The sequence below is a fragment of the Mustelus asterias genome, chromosome 2, assembly GCF_964213995.1.
Source record: "Mustelus asterias chromosome 2, sMusAst1.hap1.1, whole genome shotgun sequence".
Taxonomy (NCBI): domain Eukaryota; kingdom Metazoa; phylum Chordata; class Chondrichthyes; order Carcharhiniformes; family Triakidae; genus Mustelus; species Mustelus asterias.
In genome coordinates, this window is record NC_135802.1 from 157,536,725 (window position 1) to 157,553,872 (window position 17,148).

Here is a 17,148-nt window from a genome sequence, read left to right on the forward strand (position 1 = left end):
CACGGGTGACAAAGGGAGCCGAGTTCGGGTTTAAACAAAAGGACTACCAGATCGAAATATCATGGGCGGCATGGTAGCACAGTGGTGAGCACTACTGCCTCACAGCGCCAGGGGCCTGGGTTTGATTCCTGGCTTGGGTCACTGTCTGTGCGGAGTTTGCACGTTCTCCCCATGTCTATGTGGGTTTCCTCCGGGTGCTCCAGTTTCCTGCCACAGTCCAAAGATGTGCGGGTTAGATGGATTGGCCATGCTAAATTGCCCCTTAGTGTCAGGGGGACTAGCTAGGGTAAATGCATGTGGTTATGGGGATTGTGGTTGGTGCAGACTCGATGGGCCGAATGGCCACCTCCTGCACTGTAGTGATTCTATGATTCTATGTCAAGGCTATAAAGTTGAAAATCAGAGAGACAGGCTGACATATTCCAGCCCCGCTGCAACGAGCCAGTCAAAAGTCTATTGACTTCAACGGGACTGGAAGATCCCGCTGGCAGATAGTGCTGGAGTAGGGAAGATAGAAAGGGGGAATAGGGATGTTTGTATTGCTCTATAGAGAGCTGGTATGGACTTATTGGGCTGAATGGCATGCTAAAAAAAATCCCACCCACAGATTCTAAAAATTAGGAATAAATGGCCAAAATCACTATATTTGTGACATTGCAAATCTTTAAATCACCTTGTGTTTAATCTTGTACTATAACTGCACCAATTTGCATTAATCATTTGATATCAATGTGCATTTATAGGTTTTTATTCTTGGTTATTAAATTCTACAAATCTAAATAACACTAGTGTTGAAAGGAAAAAGCCCAAGGTTTATCTTAGGGCTACAGTTCATAGAAACATAGAACCCCTACAGTGCAGAAGAAGCCATTCGGCCCATCGACACTGCACCAATTCTGATTCTTACCTAGGCCCTATCCCCGTAACCCCACACATTTACCACGGCAAATCCCCCTAACCTACACATCTTGGGACACTTGGGGGCGATTTAGCATGGTCAACCCATCTAACCTGCACATCTTTGAACTGTGGGAGGAAACCTGAGCACTCGGAAAAAACCCACGCGGACATGGGGTCAACGTGCAAACTCCACGCAGTCACCTGAGGCAGGAATTGAACAAAAAAAAAAGGTTATGATAAGTAAGACAAGTTTCCCTCTGGGATTTGAATTGCTCAGCATATAGCACCTGCTACAGTCGTAACATTAGGCTGCAAGTTGTCCGTCACTACACTGCGCCTTCTCTACACCTTGTTTTCTTCCTTTAACACACTTAAAACTTACCTCTTTCCTCAGACCTCATGTTTGCTTATGTGGCATGATGTCATACTCAATTTATAATGCTTCTGTGAAGCATCTCTGGAAGTTTCATAACATTAAAGGCATTTATAGTATTTAGAGGTGGTTGCGGCTTTCGGCGGCCCCTGGACATCACCGCAGGAGTTCCTGAGGGCAGGGTCTTCAGTCATTGCATCTATGACCTTATGGTCAGGTGGTCAAAAACGGGACTGCCAGATGACAAGCTGGCATCGTTCATCTCACTTCTCACAAGTGTTTCGAAAACACTTATAGAATATTTTACGTCCACGTACACCTTCATAACAGCTTTTTTGCTTTACTGGTTAATCTTATTACATTCAAGTTTAAATAATAAACAATCTCTTCAGATAACGAAACTGAACATGGTGAAGATTCGAGTAGAGCCACCCACTAGCTCATAAAGCAGAACATTAACAGGGCAGCACGGTGGCAGTGGTTAGCACTGCTGCCTTACAGTACCGGGGATCTGGGTTCGATTCCCGGTCGGGTCACTGTCTGTGCAGATTCTGCACGCTCTCCCCATGTCTGCGTGGGTTTCCTCCGGGTGCTCCGGTTTCCTCCCACAGTCTGAAAGACGTGCTGGTTAGGCACATTGGCCGTGCTAAATTCTCCCTCAGTGTACCCGAACAGGCGCCGGAGTGTGGCGACTGGGGGATTTTCACAGTAACTTCATTGCGGTGTTAATGTAAGCCTACGTCTGACACTAGTAAATTAAACTAATTGCCCCATTCACGACATATGTTCCAGTGAAACAGATTATTCATATAATTTCTTAACATGACAAGTTCATGTTATAGGGCAGCACCATGGCACTGCTGCCTCACAGCGTCAGGGACCCGGATTCAATTCCGGCCTAGGGTCACTGTCTGTGTGGAGTCTGCACGTTCTCCCCGTGTCTGCGTGGGTTTCCTCCGGGTGCTCAGGTTTCCTCCCACAGTCCAAAGATGTGCAGGTTAGGTGGATTGGCCATGCTAAATTGACCCTAGTGTCAGGGGGATTAGCTCGGGTAAATAGGTGGAGTTATAGGGCCTGCGTGAGACTGTGGTCGGTGCAGAACCAATGGGCTGAATGGCCTCCTTCTGCAGTGTAGGGATTCTATATTCTGAGTGATCCAAACAATCTTGTTAATTTTTGAATTTTACATAAAAGCTGTTTGTTAGGTCTGGTAAGAAAAACAATCTAATTGAGATTCGAAACACAAATGATTGAATGACATTTAACTTCACCATGTATCAAAAACTGAAATAAGTCACACTTGCCAATATCATAGTCAGTGCTGAAACTTCACAATTAAATATGCGAAGTTATGTACAACTATTATACATTTTCAAAAGCACAGCAAGTTAAAGGAGGAAATAAAAAATAAATGGCACAATTAACCAGCTCTCTTTAAAAGTAAATGTCAAAGGCCACCGATAAGAAAGATAATCCTGGAAATACCCTCAAACATTGACACTTTGGAATGTGCTCACTAAGCATGTCCCAGATTCTTTGCACTTTAAACAAAAAGAAAACTCAACTTCATTAGTTCACTTTACTTCGATTTAGCATCAATTGCCCCACATACAGGAAACTGCAGCCAAAGCCCACAATGACTGTGGTGAACCATCATTGGTTCCCACCAGGTAGTACTGAGCCAGGGTCTGGTCAGTACTATGAGTCTGTATATATGTTGCTGTTGGGGTTAGGGTTGGGTTGTTCTACTTGTTACTGTTGGGGTTAAGGTTGGGCTGTTCTACCTGTATTATAGTTATTGTGGTATATCCCAGTCGGGCTCCGCCTCCTGGGAGAGGTATAAAGGTCACTGCTCTGTCTGGGACCCCTCAGTCTGGGATCGTGTACTATATATGGTAGCTTCATTGTAATAGTAAATAAAAGCCTTTATTTCCTTGAGCATCTCGAGCCTCAATTTTATTTACTATTACAATGAAGCTACCATATATAGTACACGATCCCAGACTGAGGGGTCCCAGACAGAGCAGTGACCTTTCTACCTCTCCCAGGAGGCGGAGCCCGACTGGGATGTACCATAATAACTATAATACAGGTAGAACAGCCCAACCCTAACCCCAACAGTAACAAGTAGAACAACCCAACCCTAACCCCAACAGCAACATATATACAGACTCATAGTACTGGCCAGACCCTGGCTCAGTACTACCTGGTGGGAACCAACGATGGTTCACCACAATGACTTTCGTAACATTAGCTCTCAAGCTATAGGGTAGAATGCTGAACTGCTGCCTTGACCCCTGTCTGAAATGACACGAGACCAGTCCTGTTGCACCCATCGCTTCACCTGCCTCTCCAGCATATTCTGTCAGACAGCAAGAAAGGCTTCATCGAATCATACAATGCTACAGTGCAGAAGGAGGCCATTCGGCCCATTGAGTCTGCACCCACCCAGGCCCTATCCCCATAACCCCTGCATTTACCCTAGCTCATCTCCTGACGCTAAGGGGCAATTTATCATGGCCAATCCACCTAACCTGCACATCTTTGGACTGTGGGAGGAAACCACAGCACCCGGAGGAAACCCACGCAGACACGGGGAGAATGTGCAAACTCCACACAGACCGTGACCCAAGCCGGGAATCGAACCCGGGTCCCTGGCGCTGAGGCGCAGCATGCCGCCCCTTCATACAACAAAGTCCAGTTCGGCTATATCAGACAGGCATTCTTATCCATACATCATACAAACAATCATCTATTTAAAGCCCAGTGTCTATACTTAGGTCAGAGAGATTGTCAAATTGCCATGCCCCGAACTAACCACACAACAATCAAATTCCAACATTGGCTCATGCAACCCACACTTTGCAAAACCTTTCAAACCACAATGACAGTAAACCATTGTCCCACAATAATCCCTCACACAAGCTCGCCTGCACCTCCCTCATTCTTCTCAGAGTTCTACCTCATGCCCAGCCACTCCCGTCATCCAGCCATTCTCACCTGGAGTGCCGACACCAAAATCTTCTGCCCAGCTCGTGCCTGGCACTGCCCAGCTAACAAAAGCCTCTATCATCTCTTCATTCAAGATTGCTCTCGCTCCCCCTTACACCAACTGGACCTCCCATCAAGCACATCGTGCACAAGCAAAGCATCAGGAAATAATGTGATACGTGGTGGTATGTTACAGTTCACTCATGAGCCTGTGCTGCTATGGCAACACGGTAACAGTGGTTAGCACTGCCGCTTCACAGCGCCAGGGACCCAGGTTCGATTCCCGTCTTGGGTCACTGTCTGTGCGGAGTTTGCATGTTCTCCCCGTGTCTGCGTGGGTTTCCTCCGGGTGCTCTGGTTTCCTCCCACATTCTGAAAGACGTGCTGGTTAGGTGTATTGACCCGAACGGGCGCCGGAGTGTGGCGGCTAGGGGAATTTCACAGTAACTTCATTGCAGTGTTAATATAAGCCTTACTTGTGACTAATAAATAAACTTTATAAACACACACTTTTCCCATGCATGTTGTAATCTGGAGCTATGGATAGTGATGGCAGAGGTTCCAACTTTCTTTCCATTCATGTGGCTTGACCAGGAATCTGTCCCACTCTAACTCCACCACCCGTCTCTGATGTGTGGTGGAAGGATTTGCAGGTTGATATGCAATCTGTTTGATCTAGCAATTAGTGCACATCAAGTCCTGGGGTGAGATTACTACCCATTATGCCACATGACCTCCCCAATGTTAAATAAAATATAGTAAAATGGCAATTGGAATTTAACCCTGAAAAGTGAGAGGTGAGAAACTTTGGAAGGAGTAATTAGACAAGGAAGTATTCAGTGAACTGTAGGACAACTAGGAAGTCCTGTGGAACAAAGGGACCTTGGCGTGTTTATCCACAGATCTCTGAAAGCGAAAGGGCATGTTGGTAGGGTAGTGAAAAAGGCATATGGGACACTTGTCTTTATCAATCGAGGCATGGATTACAAAAGCAGGAAAGTCATGTTTGAGTTGTATAAAACTTTGGTGTGGCCAAAGTAGAGGCCACAGCTAGAGTACTGTGTGCAGTTCTGGTCGCCACATTATCGGAACAATTGATTGCACTGGAGAGGGTGCAGAGGAGATTTACCAAAATGCTGCCTGGGATGAAACATTTAAGTTATGAAGAGAGATTACTTAGGCTTGGGTTGTTTTCGTTGGAGCAGAGAAGATTGAGGGGTGAACTGATCGAGGTGTACAAGATTATGAGAGACATGGACAGAGTGGATAAGGAGCAACTATTCCCCTTAGTTGAAGGGTCAGTCACGAGGGGATGTAGGTTTAAGTGAGGGGCAGGAGGTTTAGGGGAGGGGGGGGGATGTGAGAAAAAACCTTTTTACCCAGAGGATGGTGAGGGTCTGGAATGCACTGTCTGGTAGGGTGGTGGAGGTGGGTTGCCTCACATCCTTTAAGCAGCATCAGGATGAGCACTTGGCATGCCATAAAACTCAGGGCTTTGGGCCAAGAGCTGGCAGGTGGGATTAGGTAGGAGTTCAGGTGTTTGTAATGTGTCGGTGCAGACTCGATGGGCCGAAGGGCGTCTGTGCTGTATGATTCTATTCTATGAAAAATCTGTATTTTAACCTCGACCAAGAAATCGATAGCTCGTCTCCTGTTTCAATTATGGTGTCAAGTCACTCATTGCACTCTTCACCACATTCTTTTATACAGCTCAGGATTACTGCTCCTCCTTTCATTGAGAATGTTCAGGTTTTGAAATTGAAATATGGAGCACAAGACGGTTTTGTGAGCTTTTTGGCGGCTGCTTTTGATGAGGATGTAATGGTTAACCCAATTAACTCACTGCTTTGGCGCCAACCACACTGAAGGATCTTGGTGCTACTGCATTTACCAATGGTTAGAAGTTCAAAAACAAACACTTGCCTCTTCAAGCAGACGGGTGACAGCATCTATATCATTGTACGTTTTAGTCATCTGGCCCACTCTTTCAGCACATAGAACTGCAAAAAGGAAAGACATCAACAATTTTAGCCACTGGCACAAATGCAAAGAACTCGGCTGACATACAAATACAACAAGTTCAATGATCAGAGACTTTGACCGGAATTCACCCAAGAGAATGGGCCTCTGGATTACTGGGCCTCTGGATTACTGGTCCAGTGACAATACCAATATATCACTGCCTCCCCCTCTTTACACCTCTCTTCAGCTCTGAAGAGCCGTATGCATTTGAAGCGTCAATTCCATTTCTCTCTCCATAGACCTGCTGATTTTATCCAGCATTTTCTGTTTTTGATGCAAATTTAAGGCACTTTCAACTGTACCCAGCAAGAGGGCTGCGTACAACCCAGAGCGAAGACATATTATCCAAGTGAAGCTCTCAAATAATACCTCCGGCATGGTCAATTATAACGACGTTCATCAATAATGCAATTGTCATAACCCTTTTGCAGGAATAGCACGCCAATTTAGAGCTCCATTTCAATAATGCCACAGCTGACTGGAAATTGATCGCAAGAGACAGTCATTTCAAAATGGAAGACGGAAAAAAAAATGAGATGGTCACTGCCAGAAATCTTTGTGAGACACCGCAGCATATGATGGGAAACTTGATAGGCCTCGCTTATATTCCTCCAAAATCCTTATAATGTACCGGAATATGAAACAAAATATTGGCAAAGAATAATAGGACAGTAAAATGCTATTGTTTGAGGTCTGCTCGAAAAACTACCTTGATTATCAGATTCTTCAAAAGGAGCAAAAGGCACAAAGTGAGTCAAATTTTCTAACAATGACTGCTATCAGCAATGAAAGTGGACCTTGTGACACGAGCATCATGTTTCCAAAATAAGCTCCAATTTGCCAGTGGCAAATAACACTTAGCTGAACAGATCTTGACGTGACAATTCCACATTTTCAGTGACCTAAATGCAGCTGTAGTCTCCACACATCACCTTAAACTAGGTCAACATGCAACTATATTGGGAGTTTCGCTATTCCGGCACAAGGGGCCACGCAGCACATCGACAAGAGAACGCAAATGCCCCCTTTGGCTAAATCATCCGTGCTGACAAAATACCTTCAGTGGCCAGCCACGCTTCCCTAATCCCAGCAGCTGAGAGGCGTAATTGCAGTTGGTCTGAGAGTCGCGATTCAGCAAAAGAAAAGAGTCGTCGCCCAATTCAATTAAGTATTTAATTGGATATGTTGTCAAAAATCGGAAGTTCCAGCAAAAAGTCACCTTCACGGTTGGCTGCGCCGTTAGCAATTCAACAAGCTAGTCAAAATGATCATAGCGCGATTAAAAGAATAAAAGCTGCGGCGTTTACATAGAACAATAAAACAATATGTTAAAAATAATGTCAGCCATCCATCCAACATGGCTGTGAATGGAATTAATGAGCAGTCGCTAATCAGGCGTTCATGAACAGTGATGAAATTTAAAAGCTCCTGTGTGCTAAATGGGTATTCTGTACTAGAAAACCACAATGTGAAGACAATATCAGCACAATGCAGCAAGATTAATTCTGCCAAGGATTTTTAATATAAAAAGGAGCAAAAAGTACCGAAAGAAGAAGAGAATTCACTTTTACACTCTGTTGAGATTCAACTAAAGGGCTTGGAGGGGTCGGGAGGGCGGGACAAATAAATTCCAGATGCATCCAATTCTACCTTAATCCATTATATTTTATTTGCATTGCCCAACAGGAACCCGTTTCCTTTTGAATACTTGCTGGTGAATCTCGGTCCAGATCTTTCAGGGTCAATTTAGCGGAGTAAAGTTCTCTAATAACCAAGAATCCCATGCTTCTAGTGTCACACTTATGCACAAGATCAAGATGAGAGTTAATATAAGATGAACAATTCTCAAGATGCTCGCATTGATTTAAAATACAGAAATTGTCTCCTAAAAGGGTTGCAAGTGGAAAAAAAACATTAATTTCAAATTTTAAGTTATAAATCAGTTTGAAATATTTTTAAAATTTCACATCTTAAAATTTCATTTTTTAGGCACAGAAACGCCAGAGTTATATCTCACGCTCACAATGGGTCGACATCAAAAGAAATACAAATTTGTACCACTATATCAATGTGTTAATTCTGCATTAAAATATCACTTGCTTTTTTCTTATGGTCTTGTATGCCACACATGTCCCCATGATGTGGAGATGCCGGTGTTGGACTGGGGTAGGCACAGTAAGAGGTCTCACAACACCAGATTAAAGTCCAATAGGTTTATTTGGTAGCACAAGCCACAAGCTTTCGGAGCGCAGCGATCCGAAAGCTTGTGGCTTGTGCTACCAAATAAACCTGTTGGACTTTAACCTGATGTTGTGAGACTTCTTACACATGTCCCCAACAGAGCAGATGACCAAGTTTGAATTCAATAAAAGAAATCTGTAACTAAAAGTCTAATGCTGACCACAAAACCATTGTTGACTGTTGTACAAACCCTTCTGGCTTGCGGATGTCCTTTGGGGAAGGAAATCTGCTATCCTTACCTGGTCTGGCCTACGTGCGACTCCAGAGCCACAACAAGGTGGTTGACTCTCAACTGCCCTCTGAAATGACCTAGCAAACCACGCGGTTCAATGACAATTAGGGATGAGCAACAAATGCTGGGACAGCCAGTGATGCCCACGTCCCATGAATGAATGATAAAAACAAACAAGGATTTTCCTTTTAGCGTCGGGACCCCCAACCTTGGGATCAAATGCGGATCCTGATGCGCGATTGATTCACACGGGAGGCTAGGACGTACCCGGGAATAAAGGCTTTTATTCACAACAAGAATAGAGCATACTGCTTAACAATACTATCCCAGACTAAGGGCTACTAGGAAGTAGCAGTGACCTTTATACTCCTGTAAGAAGGCGGAGCCAAACGGAGTGTACCACATAAACAATGATAACAGGTGGAACACCCCAACCCTAACCCCAACAGTAACAAGAGTAACATATGTACAAGTACCCATAGTGGTAACCATCTATGGTTCACCACAAATCCTGACCCCACACTATGTCATATCAGAAAGCCCACAGCGGGTTTCTGCAGGATTGGTCAATTAGTGACTGTAGTGTGCGCTCAACATCCAATTAAGACCTCAAAGTGATTCTAGAGCATTGGTCCCCTCTGATCTGCTACCAGGAGGCTACCTTCAGGCAAGTGTCAGATTCCAGACATCACTGGGGGCCGTAGGTTGGCTCAAAGGTTTCTGTTAGCCTGTGAACAATTCCCTGAATTGGCTTTTCAACAGACCAAACAAGCTGCCCTCCATTTGTGGGCAGGTAGGAACATAAGAACAGCTTCTCATACTTTTGAATGGACCTACCTTGCATTAAGTTGATCTTTCTCTACACCCAAGCTATGACTGTAACACTACATTCTGCACTCTCTTCTTTCCTTCCCTATGGCTGGAGTCAGAGATCCTTGGGTACCAGCAATCTTAGGCACACTTAGTCGACCTTTAATACAAACAGCACTGGACACCATACATCCAATGCAAGGTCTTTAATTACTTGTGCACAAGGAGAACTCCCCTCCCTCCATCAAAATGGCAGGAGTGGTTCTGACGTTACAGAGAAACAACACATCAGTTATAGTAAATTACAGCAAATCAGCAACAAGCATTTTGTTCACATCCTTCATTAACATACATATTTGCCAGTTAAATCCTGGCTTTTCGCCCTTTCGCATTCGATGAAAAATTGACTTCCGTCAATCCTTCATTTGCATAGCATATCCCCATATCTCGCCTTTGGTATTTGTTATGGAAAAAATCTGGTCAAGTTCACCCTTTGGTGAAGGTCAAAAAGCAGAATGTTTTGAGGGCTAGGCAAGAGAAGATTAGTCTAAAGCAGACAGGCTCCCTTAAAGGTCCGCAACTGATAACATTCTCACAAGCTGTTACAAAGAAGGCATGGTTTTTTAAAAATCTGAGCATTTTAACTTCCACAACGGTGTGCTTTGTCTGTATAGCGCGCAAGAAATAATGCTGTATACGAATACATGTGACAATAATAAATCAAATTAAACCCTATGTCCCATCTAGCCTCTTACAAAAATGGCCGTGAATCAGAACTGGCAACAGGAAACACAACACCTGTCTGCTAGCAATGCCGCCTCCAAATGGGCACCAAATTCTCACCCACGTATTCACATCTCATTGAAATGACACCTGGAGTCTGTTAGAGCACAGTCAGTCCTCACTGGGGAGGAACACTCATCTACATATGCCAAAGTGAGATAAGGCTACCTTCTCCATACAGATGCGTGGGATGCAGATGCCAGCAGGAGAGCATGGAGCAATTCCTGGCCGCGTTATTGAATGCGAGCGATACTCAGAAGCCAAGGGAGGAGGAGGAGGAAGAAGATAGCTTTACTCATTACCGCCTCAACAACATTCACAAAGCAACACTGTTCACATGGAAACCAACACCACAGATTGCAAATTAACAAGCTGAAACCGAACGAAAGCAAGAGGCAAACAATGGGGAAGGTTGGCTTCAAATTGATAGCGTCTGTAAGTGATGTATAATCAGTTTCAGATGCCGCAAGCGGATCCAAATTCAAACCATCTAACAGGTTGGTTTTTTTTTAAAACCCACCAGAACTAAGTGCCAGTCCAAGACAGTGCAAACCTTGTCTTTTTGACTTGTAAGAAAAAGGGAAAGAACAAATGACCAAATAGTTAGCACAAAGCAGGCAATGTATCACAGAAACGTACCCTGGCCAAGCGGAGGGAATTCAGATAATTAAATCTCTTGGGATTGGATAGCGTTTTGAAAAGGAAGATGCCTTAGTAAATTGGCTGCGTATCCTGTGAGGGGCAAACATTACATGACACTGTGGCTTTAACACCTGTTTTATATGACCCGGTTTGATAGATTCAGTCTGACTGACCAGCTTCTTAGAATCCCGACAGTACAGGAGGAGGCCATTTGGCCCATTGAGTCTGTGCTGTCCACAATCCCACCTAGGTCCTATTCCCGTAACCCCACACATTTATCTCTGGAATTCTCTGCTCCAAAGAATGGTGGAGGTTGGATCATTAGAAGTATTTAAAATGGAGGTGGATAAATATTTGACAGATTGAGTAGTAGAGGGCTATGGGGAAATGGCACAGAAAAGGAGTTGAGGCCGACATAGATCAGCCATGATTGTAGTGAATGGCGGGACGGGCTTGAATCATAGAATCGCTTCAGTGCAGAAGGAGGCCATTTGGCCCGTCGAGTCTGCACCGACCAGAATCCCACCCAGACCCTATTCCCACGTAACCCCACGCATTTACCCTGCTAACCCCCTTGACACTAGGTTCAATTTAGCATGGCCAATCAACCTAACACACACATCTTGGGACTGTGGGAGGCAACCAGAGCACCCTGAGGAAACCCACGCAGACACAGGGAGAATGTGCAGACTCCGCACAGACAGTGACCCGAGGTTGGAATTCAACGCAGGTTCCTGGCGCTGTGAGGCAGCAGTGCTAACCACTGTGCCACCTAACCCTGTAAACAATATGGTACAGAACTGCGTATGTAAAAGACTCTCAGTATTCAAATTTAAGGATGGTATAAACCAGTTTTAAATAAAATGCTTGTGCACCTGAATCAGATAACGAAAAGCTTCCTTTCTTTGTTCCTTTGCAATCTTTCACGGTGAATTTGGGCCAGGTGGGGGCGGGGATAGGGCAGGGATGAAAAGCATCAGCAAAACTTTAAAAACAAAGCTCTAGTCTTACTTTGTTTTCGACGGAAAGGTCATTCACCAGGCTAATTCCAGGGTTGGGAGGGCTGTCTTATCAAAAGAAACTAAATAGTCTGGGTCTGAAGAGTGAGGGGTGACTTAATTCAGATGTACAAGATCCTGAGGGGGCTTGACAGGGTAGATGGTGAGATGTTTTCACTGGTGGGACCGTCTCGAACAAGGGGACAATCGCTACAAGATAAAGGGCTGGTCATTTAAAACTGAGGTGCGTAGAAATTTCTTCTCGCAGAGGGTGGTGAATCTCTGGAATTCTCTGCCCCAAAGGGTGGTGGAGGCTGGATCATTAGAAGTATTTAAAATGGAGGTGGATAAATATTTGATAGATCGAGGAATAGAGGGCGATGGGGAAATGCACAGAAAAGGAGTTGAGGCCGGCATAGATCAGCCATTATTGTATTGAATGGCGGGGCGGGCTTGAATCATAGAATTGCTACAGTGCAGAAGGAGGCCATTCAACCCATCAAGCCTGCACCGACAACAATCCCACCCAGGCCCTATCCCCATAACCCCGCCTATTTACCTTGTTAGTCCCCCTGACACTAAGGGGCAATTTACCATGGGCTAACCTGCACATCTTTGGAGTGTGCGAGGAAACCAGTGCATCCGGAGGAAACCCATGCAAACACGGGGAGAATGTGTAAGCTCCCAGCCACCCGAGGCTGGAATCGAACCCAGGTCCCTGGCACTGTGAGACCGGCAGTGCTAACCACTGTGCCACAGTGGCCTATACCTGCTTCTATTTGTTGTGTTCTTGTGTCATTGACCTGAAATTCCTGAAATTGACCTGAACTCTCCCTCCTCAGATGCTGCCTGACCTGCTGAGATTTTCCAGGATTTTACATCCTTATTTCAGATTTCCAATATTTTGCTTTTGTATTCCGTCGTTTTCCTTGTTTCCAATGCTCTCCCTTCTTCCTTGCAGTTTAACAGCATGCCCCATCTGTGGCCCTACCATTTACATTGCTGCCTGACACCCAAGAAAATGACATGTTCAAGTTGATCTCCACATCTTTGAAGGTAGCACAACAACAACTTGCATTTATATAGCATCATTAGAATTTAACAAAAAACACCTCAAGGCATTTTGCAGGACTTCTATTCTGTTCTCCCTTGTGATGCAAGCATCGCTGGCTAGGCCAGCATTTATCATCAGTTCCTAACTGTCCTTAAGAAGGTGGTGACACCCTGTAACACGACATTCTGCACTCTCTCCTTTCCTTCTCTATGAACGGTATGCTTTGTCTGTATAACGCGCAAGAAACAATACTTTTCACTGTATGCTAATACATGTGACAATAATAAATCAAATCCTTCTTGAATCGCTGGACTCCACATGGTGTAGGTACACCCACAGTGCCGTTAGGGAGGAAGTTGCAGGATTTTGACCCAGCAACCTTGAAGGAACGGTAATATATTTCCAAGTCAGGATGGTAAGTGGCTTGGGGGGTGGGGGGGTGCGGGGTAAGAACTTCCAAGTTCTCATGCTGCTCTTGTCCTTCTAGACAGTAGAGGTCGCAGGTTTGGAAGGTGCTGTTGAATTCAGTTGGTGAGTTGCTGCAGTGCATCCTGCAGATGGATACACACTACTGCCCCTGTGCAGAGGAGAGTGCAAACATGCAGCCAGTGGAGTAGTGGGGCGGGGTGGGTGGGGGGTGAATGTTTCAGCTGGTGAACAATGTCGAGCTTCTTACGTGCTATGAAACAACATTTGATACCATGTCACAAGGGAGGTGGTCCATTTACCCCATGGTGCTCACTTCAAGCTGTGGCAATGGCAGGAGGCTTTGCTTTTCTGTTCTGAGATGTCACCTTAATTGAGAGCCTCAGCACTTTCAACAGCCACGAAAAAAAAGTTAGCTTCATCACCTATGCTACTTAGCTGCGTGGATTATCTTCATGCAAATTAAGTGGCCACGAGGAGTTCAGATAAATAAATTCTCTTGCACACTATCCTTCTTCCAAAGTGGGGGTTTGCAGGGTCATGGATTAACCCGGAGGGAAACCGGAATATGAACCCAATGCAGAGCAATGTTTCAATGTTGACCGTAACCATCTTGTTCTGCATGCAATGAGTTTGAGGCCATCTCACCACCACCACCATGTAAATACGAATTACTCAGAAAGCAGGGGGAAGAGGGAAGTGGAGAGCGGGAGTTGGAGAACGCGTGGGGCCTGATAGAGCTTCAACCAACTTCACGAACAGCTGCAGACAGTCTACTTAACTGCACACGGCAAAATGTGATCATGTCCATTCTACTACAGCTTTACCGGCCTTGCAATTTAGCCCAACTTCAGATGAATCAGTCTGTGACTTCATCTATGACAGAAACTCAGGTGTCCAAATGACGTTAACTTAAAAGTGGGGAGTGGCGCTAGATGAACAGATTGCATTCCAATGACATATGGAGCCATAATAAAAACATCAGTCATTTGATATTTTACTTTGTAACTTTAGGATGGGAAATTGTCCTTTTATCTTTTGAATTTCACTGTTAAACGTCACCAATCAAAGCAGTTGCATCCTAGAGTCATTTGGAAATTTTGACCAAACTTTTTGATTTGATTTGATTCATTTTTGCTCTGTATCCCATGTGAAAAGTATTGTTTCTTGCGCACTATGCACTACCATTCATAGAGTACATAGGGGAGAAGGAAAGGAGAGGGTGCAGAATGCAGTGTTATAGCTAGGGTGTAGAGAAAGATTAACTTAATGCAAGGCAAGTCCATTCAAAAGTCTGACAGCAGCAGGGAAGAAGCTGTTCTTGAGTCAGTTGGTACGTGACCTCAGACTTTTGTATCTTCTTCCCAACGGGAGAAAGTGGAAGAGAGAATGTCTGTGGTGCGTGTGCAGTGCATGCTGGAAGGACCACGGGGGTGATTTCACCAACAGCGACCAATCAAGAAGTCACCAATTGGCCCACCATCCAATTAAAGGCTGCAGACAGCCTCGGTGTTGCCAGCCCAATCAGAGGGCTCACCCTTATCATTGACAGAGGCACCTTGATGTCAAGAAGCACTCAGAGGCAGGTGGGAATGATCATGTTGTATGCTGGGGCCAGAGAGGCTGACCTCAGCAATCAGAAAGGCAGCCGGAAGCATGGCCATTGCCATCGGCAGGCCCCTCCGAGAGCTGGGGAGCTTTCGGAAAGGAAGGCTCGGGTGCGGGGTGGGGTTTCCAATCCAAAATTAATAAAATCCTAGCTGTGGTGCAAAATGTCCACCAATAAGCCAATTAATCCCTTTAATTGGCTGCCCATCTCTGTTTGACATGATGTGGAGAAGCCGGCGTTGGACTGGGGTGTAATTGTCATGCAATTGTGTCTTTGTCTATATATGCCATGTTTGTGAACCTACTTCTCCACTCACCTGATGAAGGAGCAGCGCTCCGAAAGCTCGTGATTCCAAATAAACCCGTTGGACTTTAACCTGGGCACAGTAAGAAGTCTCACAACACCAGGTTAAAGTCCAACAGGCTTATTTGGTAGCACGAGCTTTCGGAGCGCTGCCCCTTCACCAGGCATTCACCTGATGAAGGGGCAGCCCTCTGAAAGCTTGTGCTACCAAATAAACAGGTTGGACTTTAACCTGGTGTTGTGAGAGTTGTATCTCTGTTTGGTAGGTGGTCAGGCTGTTGCTATTCTCGCCATTGTAGTGGAGGGCACATGTTCAACTCCCACCCTCCCTTCCCCGGCGACTCCCAACACCATTTTGCCACCACTCAGCCATGAATTCAACAACAGAGATGTCTGTGAAACAAGAGAAGCGATTCACGGGAATTCCGTCGACGTGCGTTTCTGACGCGCAGTTTTTAATTTGACCGGGGACGAGATTGCTTCAACGAGGAACCTTCCTATTATACAACAACCGAGATCAGATCAACATTCCAGAACACCGTGCGCAGAAACCGCACCTATTTCTGACAGGAACCTTCACACTATTTTGCTCCTCATCACAGTAGCTGCCTTCATATTTTTTTTTATAAAACAGAGCTGATTCTTCAGATCCATTATTAAAGGTGAGATCGCAGAGTACTTGGAAGTGCATGATAAAGTAGGACTGAGTCAGCACGGCTTTGTCAAGGGGAGGTCATGTCTGACAAATCTGTTAGAGTTCTTTGAGGAGGTAACAAGGAAGTTAGATAAAGGAGAACCAGTGGACGTGATTAATTTAGATTTCCAGAAGGCCTTTGACAAGGTGCCACATAGGAGACTGTTAAATAAGTTAAGTGCCCATGGTGTTAAGGGTAGGCTCCTGGCATGGATAGAGGATTGGTTGACTGGCAGAAGGCAGAGAGTGGGGCTAAAGGGGTCTTTTTCAAGATGGCAGCCAGTGACTAGTGGTGTGCCTCAGGGGTCAGTGCTGGGACCATAACTTTTCACAATATACATTAATGATTTGGAGGAAGGAACTGTTGCTAAGTTTGCAGATGATACAAAAACATGTAGAGGGACAGGTAGTATTGAGGAAGCAGGGGGGAAGCAGAAGGGCTTGGACAGGTTCGGAGAGTGGGCAAAGAAGTGGCAGATGGAATACAATGTGGAAAAATGAGAGATTATGCATTTTGGAAGAAGGAATGGAAGCATAGACTATTTTCTAAATGGGAAAATGCTTAGGAAATCAGAAACACAAAGGGACTTGGCAGTTATTGTCCAAGATTCTCTTAAGGTTAACGTGCAGGTTCAGTCGGCAGTTAGGAAGGCAAATGCAATGTTAGCATTCATGTTGAGAGGGCTAGAATACAAGAGCAGGGATGTACTTCTGAGGCTGTATAAGGCTCGGTCAGACCCCATTTGGAGTATTGTGAGCAGTTTTGGGTCCCATATTTAAGGAAGGATGTGCTGGCCTTGAAAAAGGTCCAAAGGACTTCACAAGAGTGATCCCTGGAATGAAGTGTTTGTCGTATGAGGAACGGTTGAGGACTCTGGGTTTGTACTCATTGGAGTTTAGAAGGATGAGGGGGGATCTTATTGAAACTTACAGGATACTGCGAGGCCTGGATAGCATGGACGTGGGGAGGATGTTTCCACCAGTAGGAAAAACTAGAACCAGAGGGCACAACATCAGGCTAAAGACACGATCCTTTAAAACAGAGACGAGGAGGAATTTCTTCAGCCAGA

At 45.1% G+C, this 17,148-nt stretch overlaps 1 protein-coding gene across 9 annotated transcripts in view; it reads right to left on the reverse strand.

The window, feature by feature from the left end:
* The window catches only part of trak1a (trafficking protein, kinesin binding 1a), a 224,102-nt gene that overhangs the window by 37,239 nt on the left and 169,715 nt on the right, over positions 1–17,148 (reverse strand). For 8 of the 9 annotated variants that reach the window (XR_013495641.1, XR_013495642.1, XM_078199636.1 and 5 more), the window contains one exon: positions 6,188–6,264. Coding sequence is in view for 7 of the 9 variants with exons in the window: in XM_078199636.1 (XP_078055762.1) it covers positions 6,188–6,264 (77 nt within the window). In the remaining 2 variants the exon portion in view is untranslated. Of the gene's footprint in view, positions 1–6,183; positions 6,265–17,148 lie in introns of all 9 variants that reach the window. The other variant, XM_078199630.1, reaches the window with a different exon arrangement.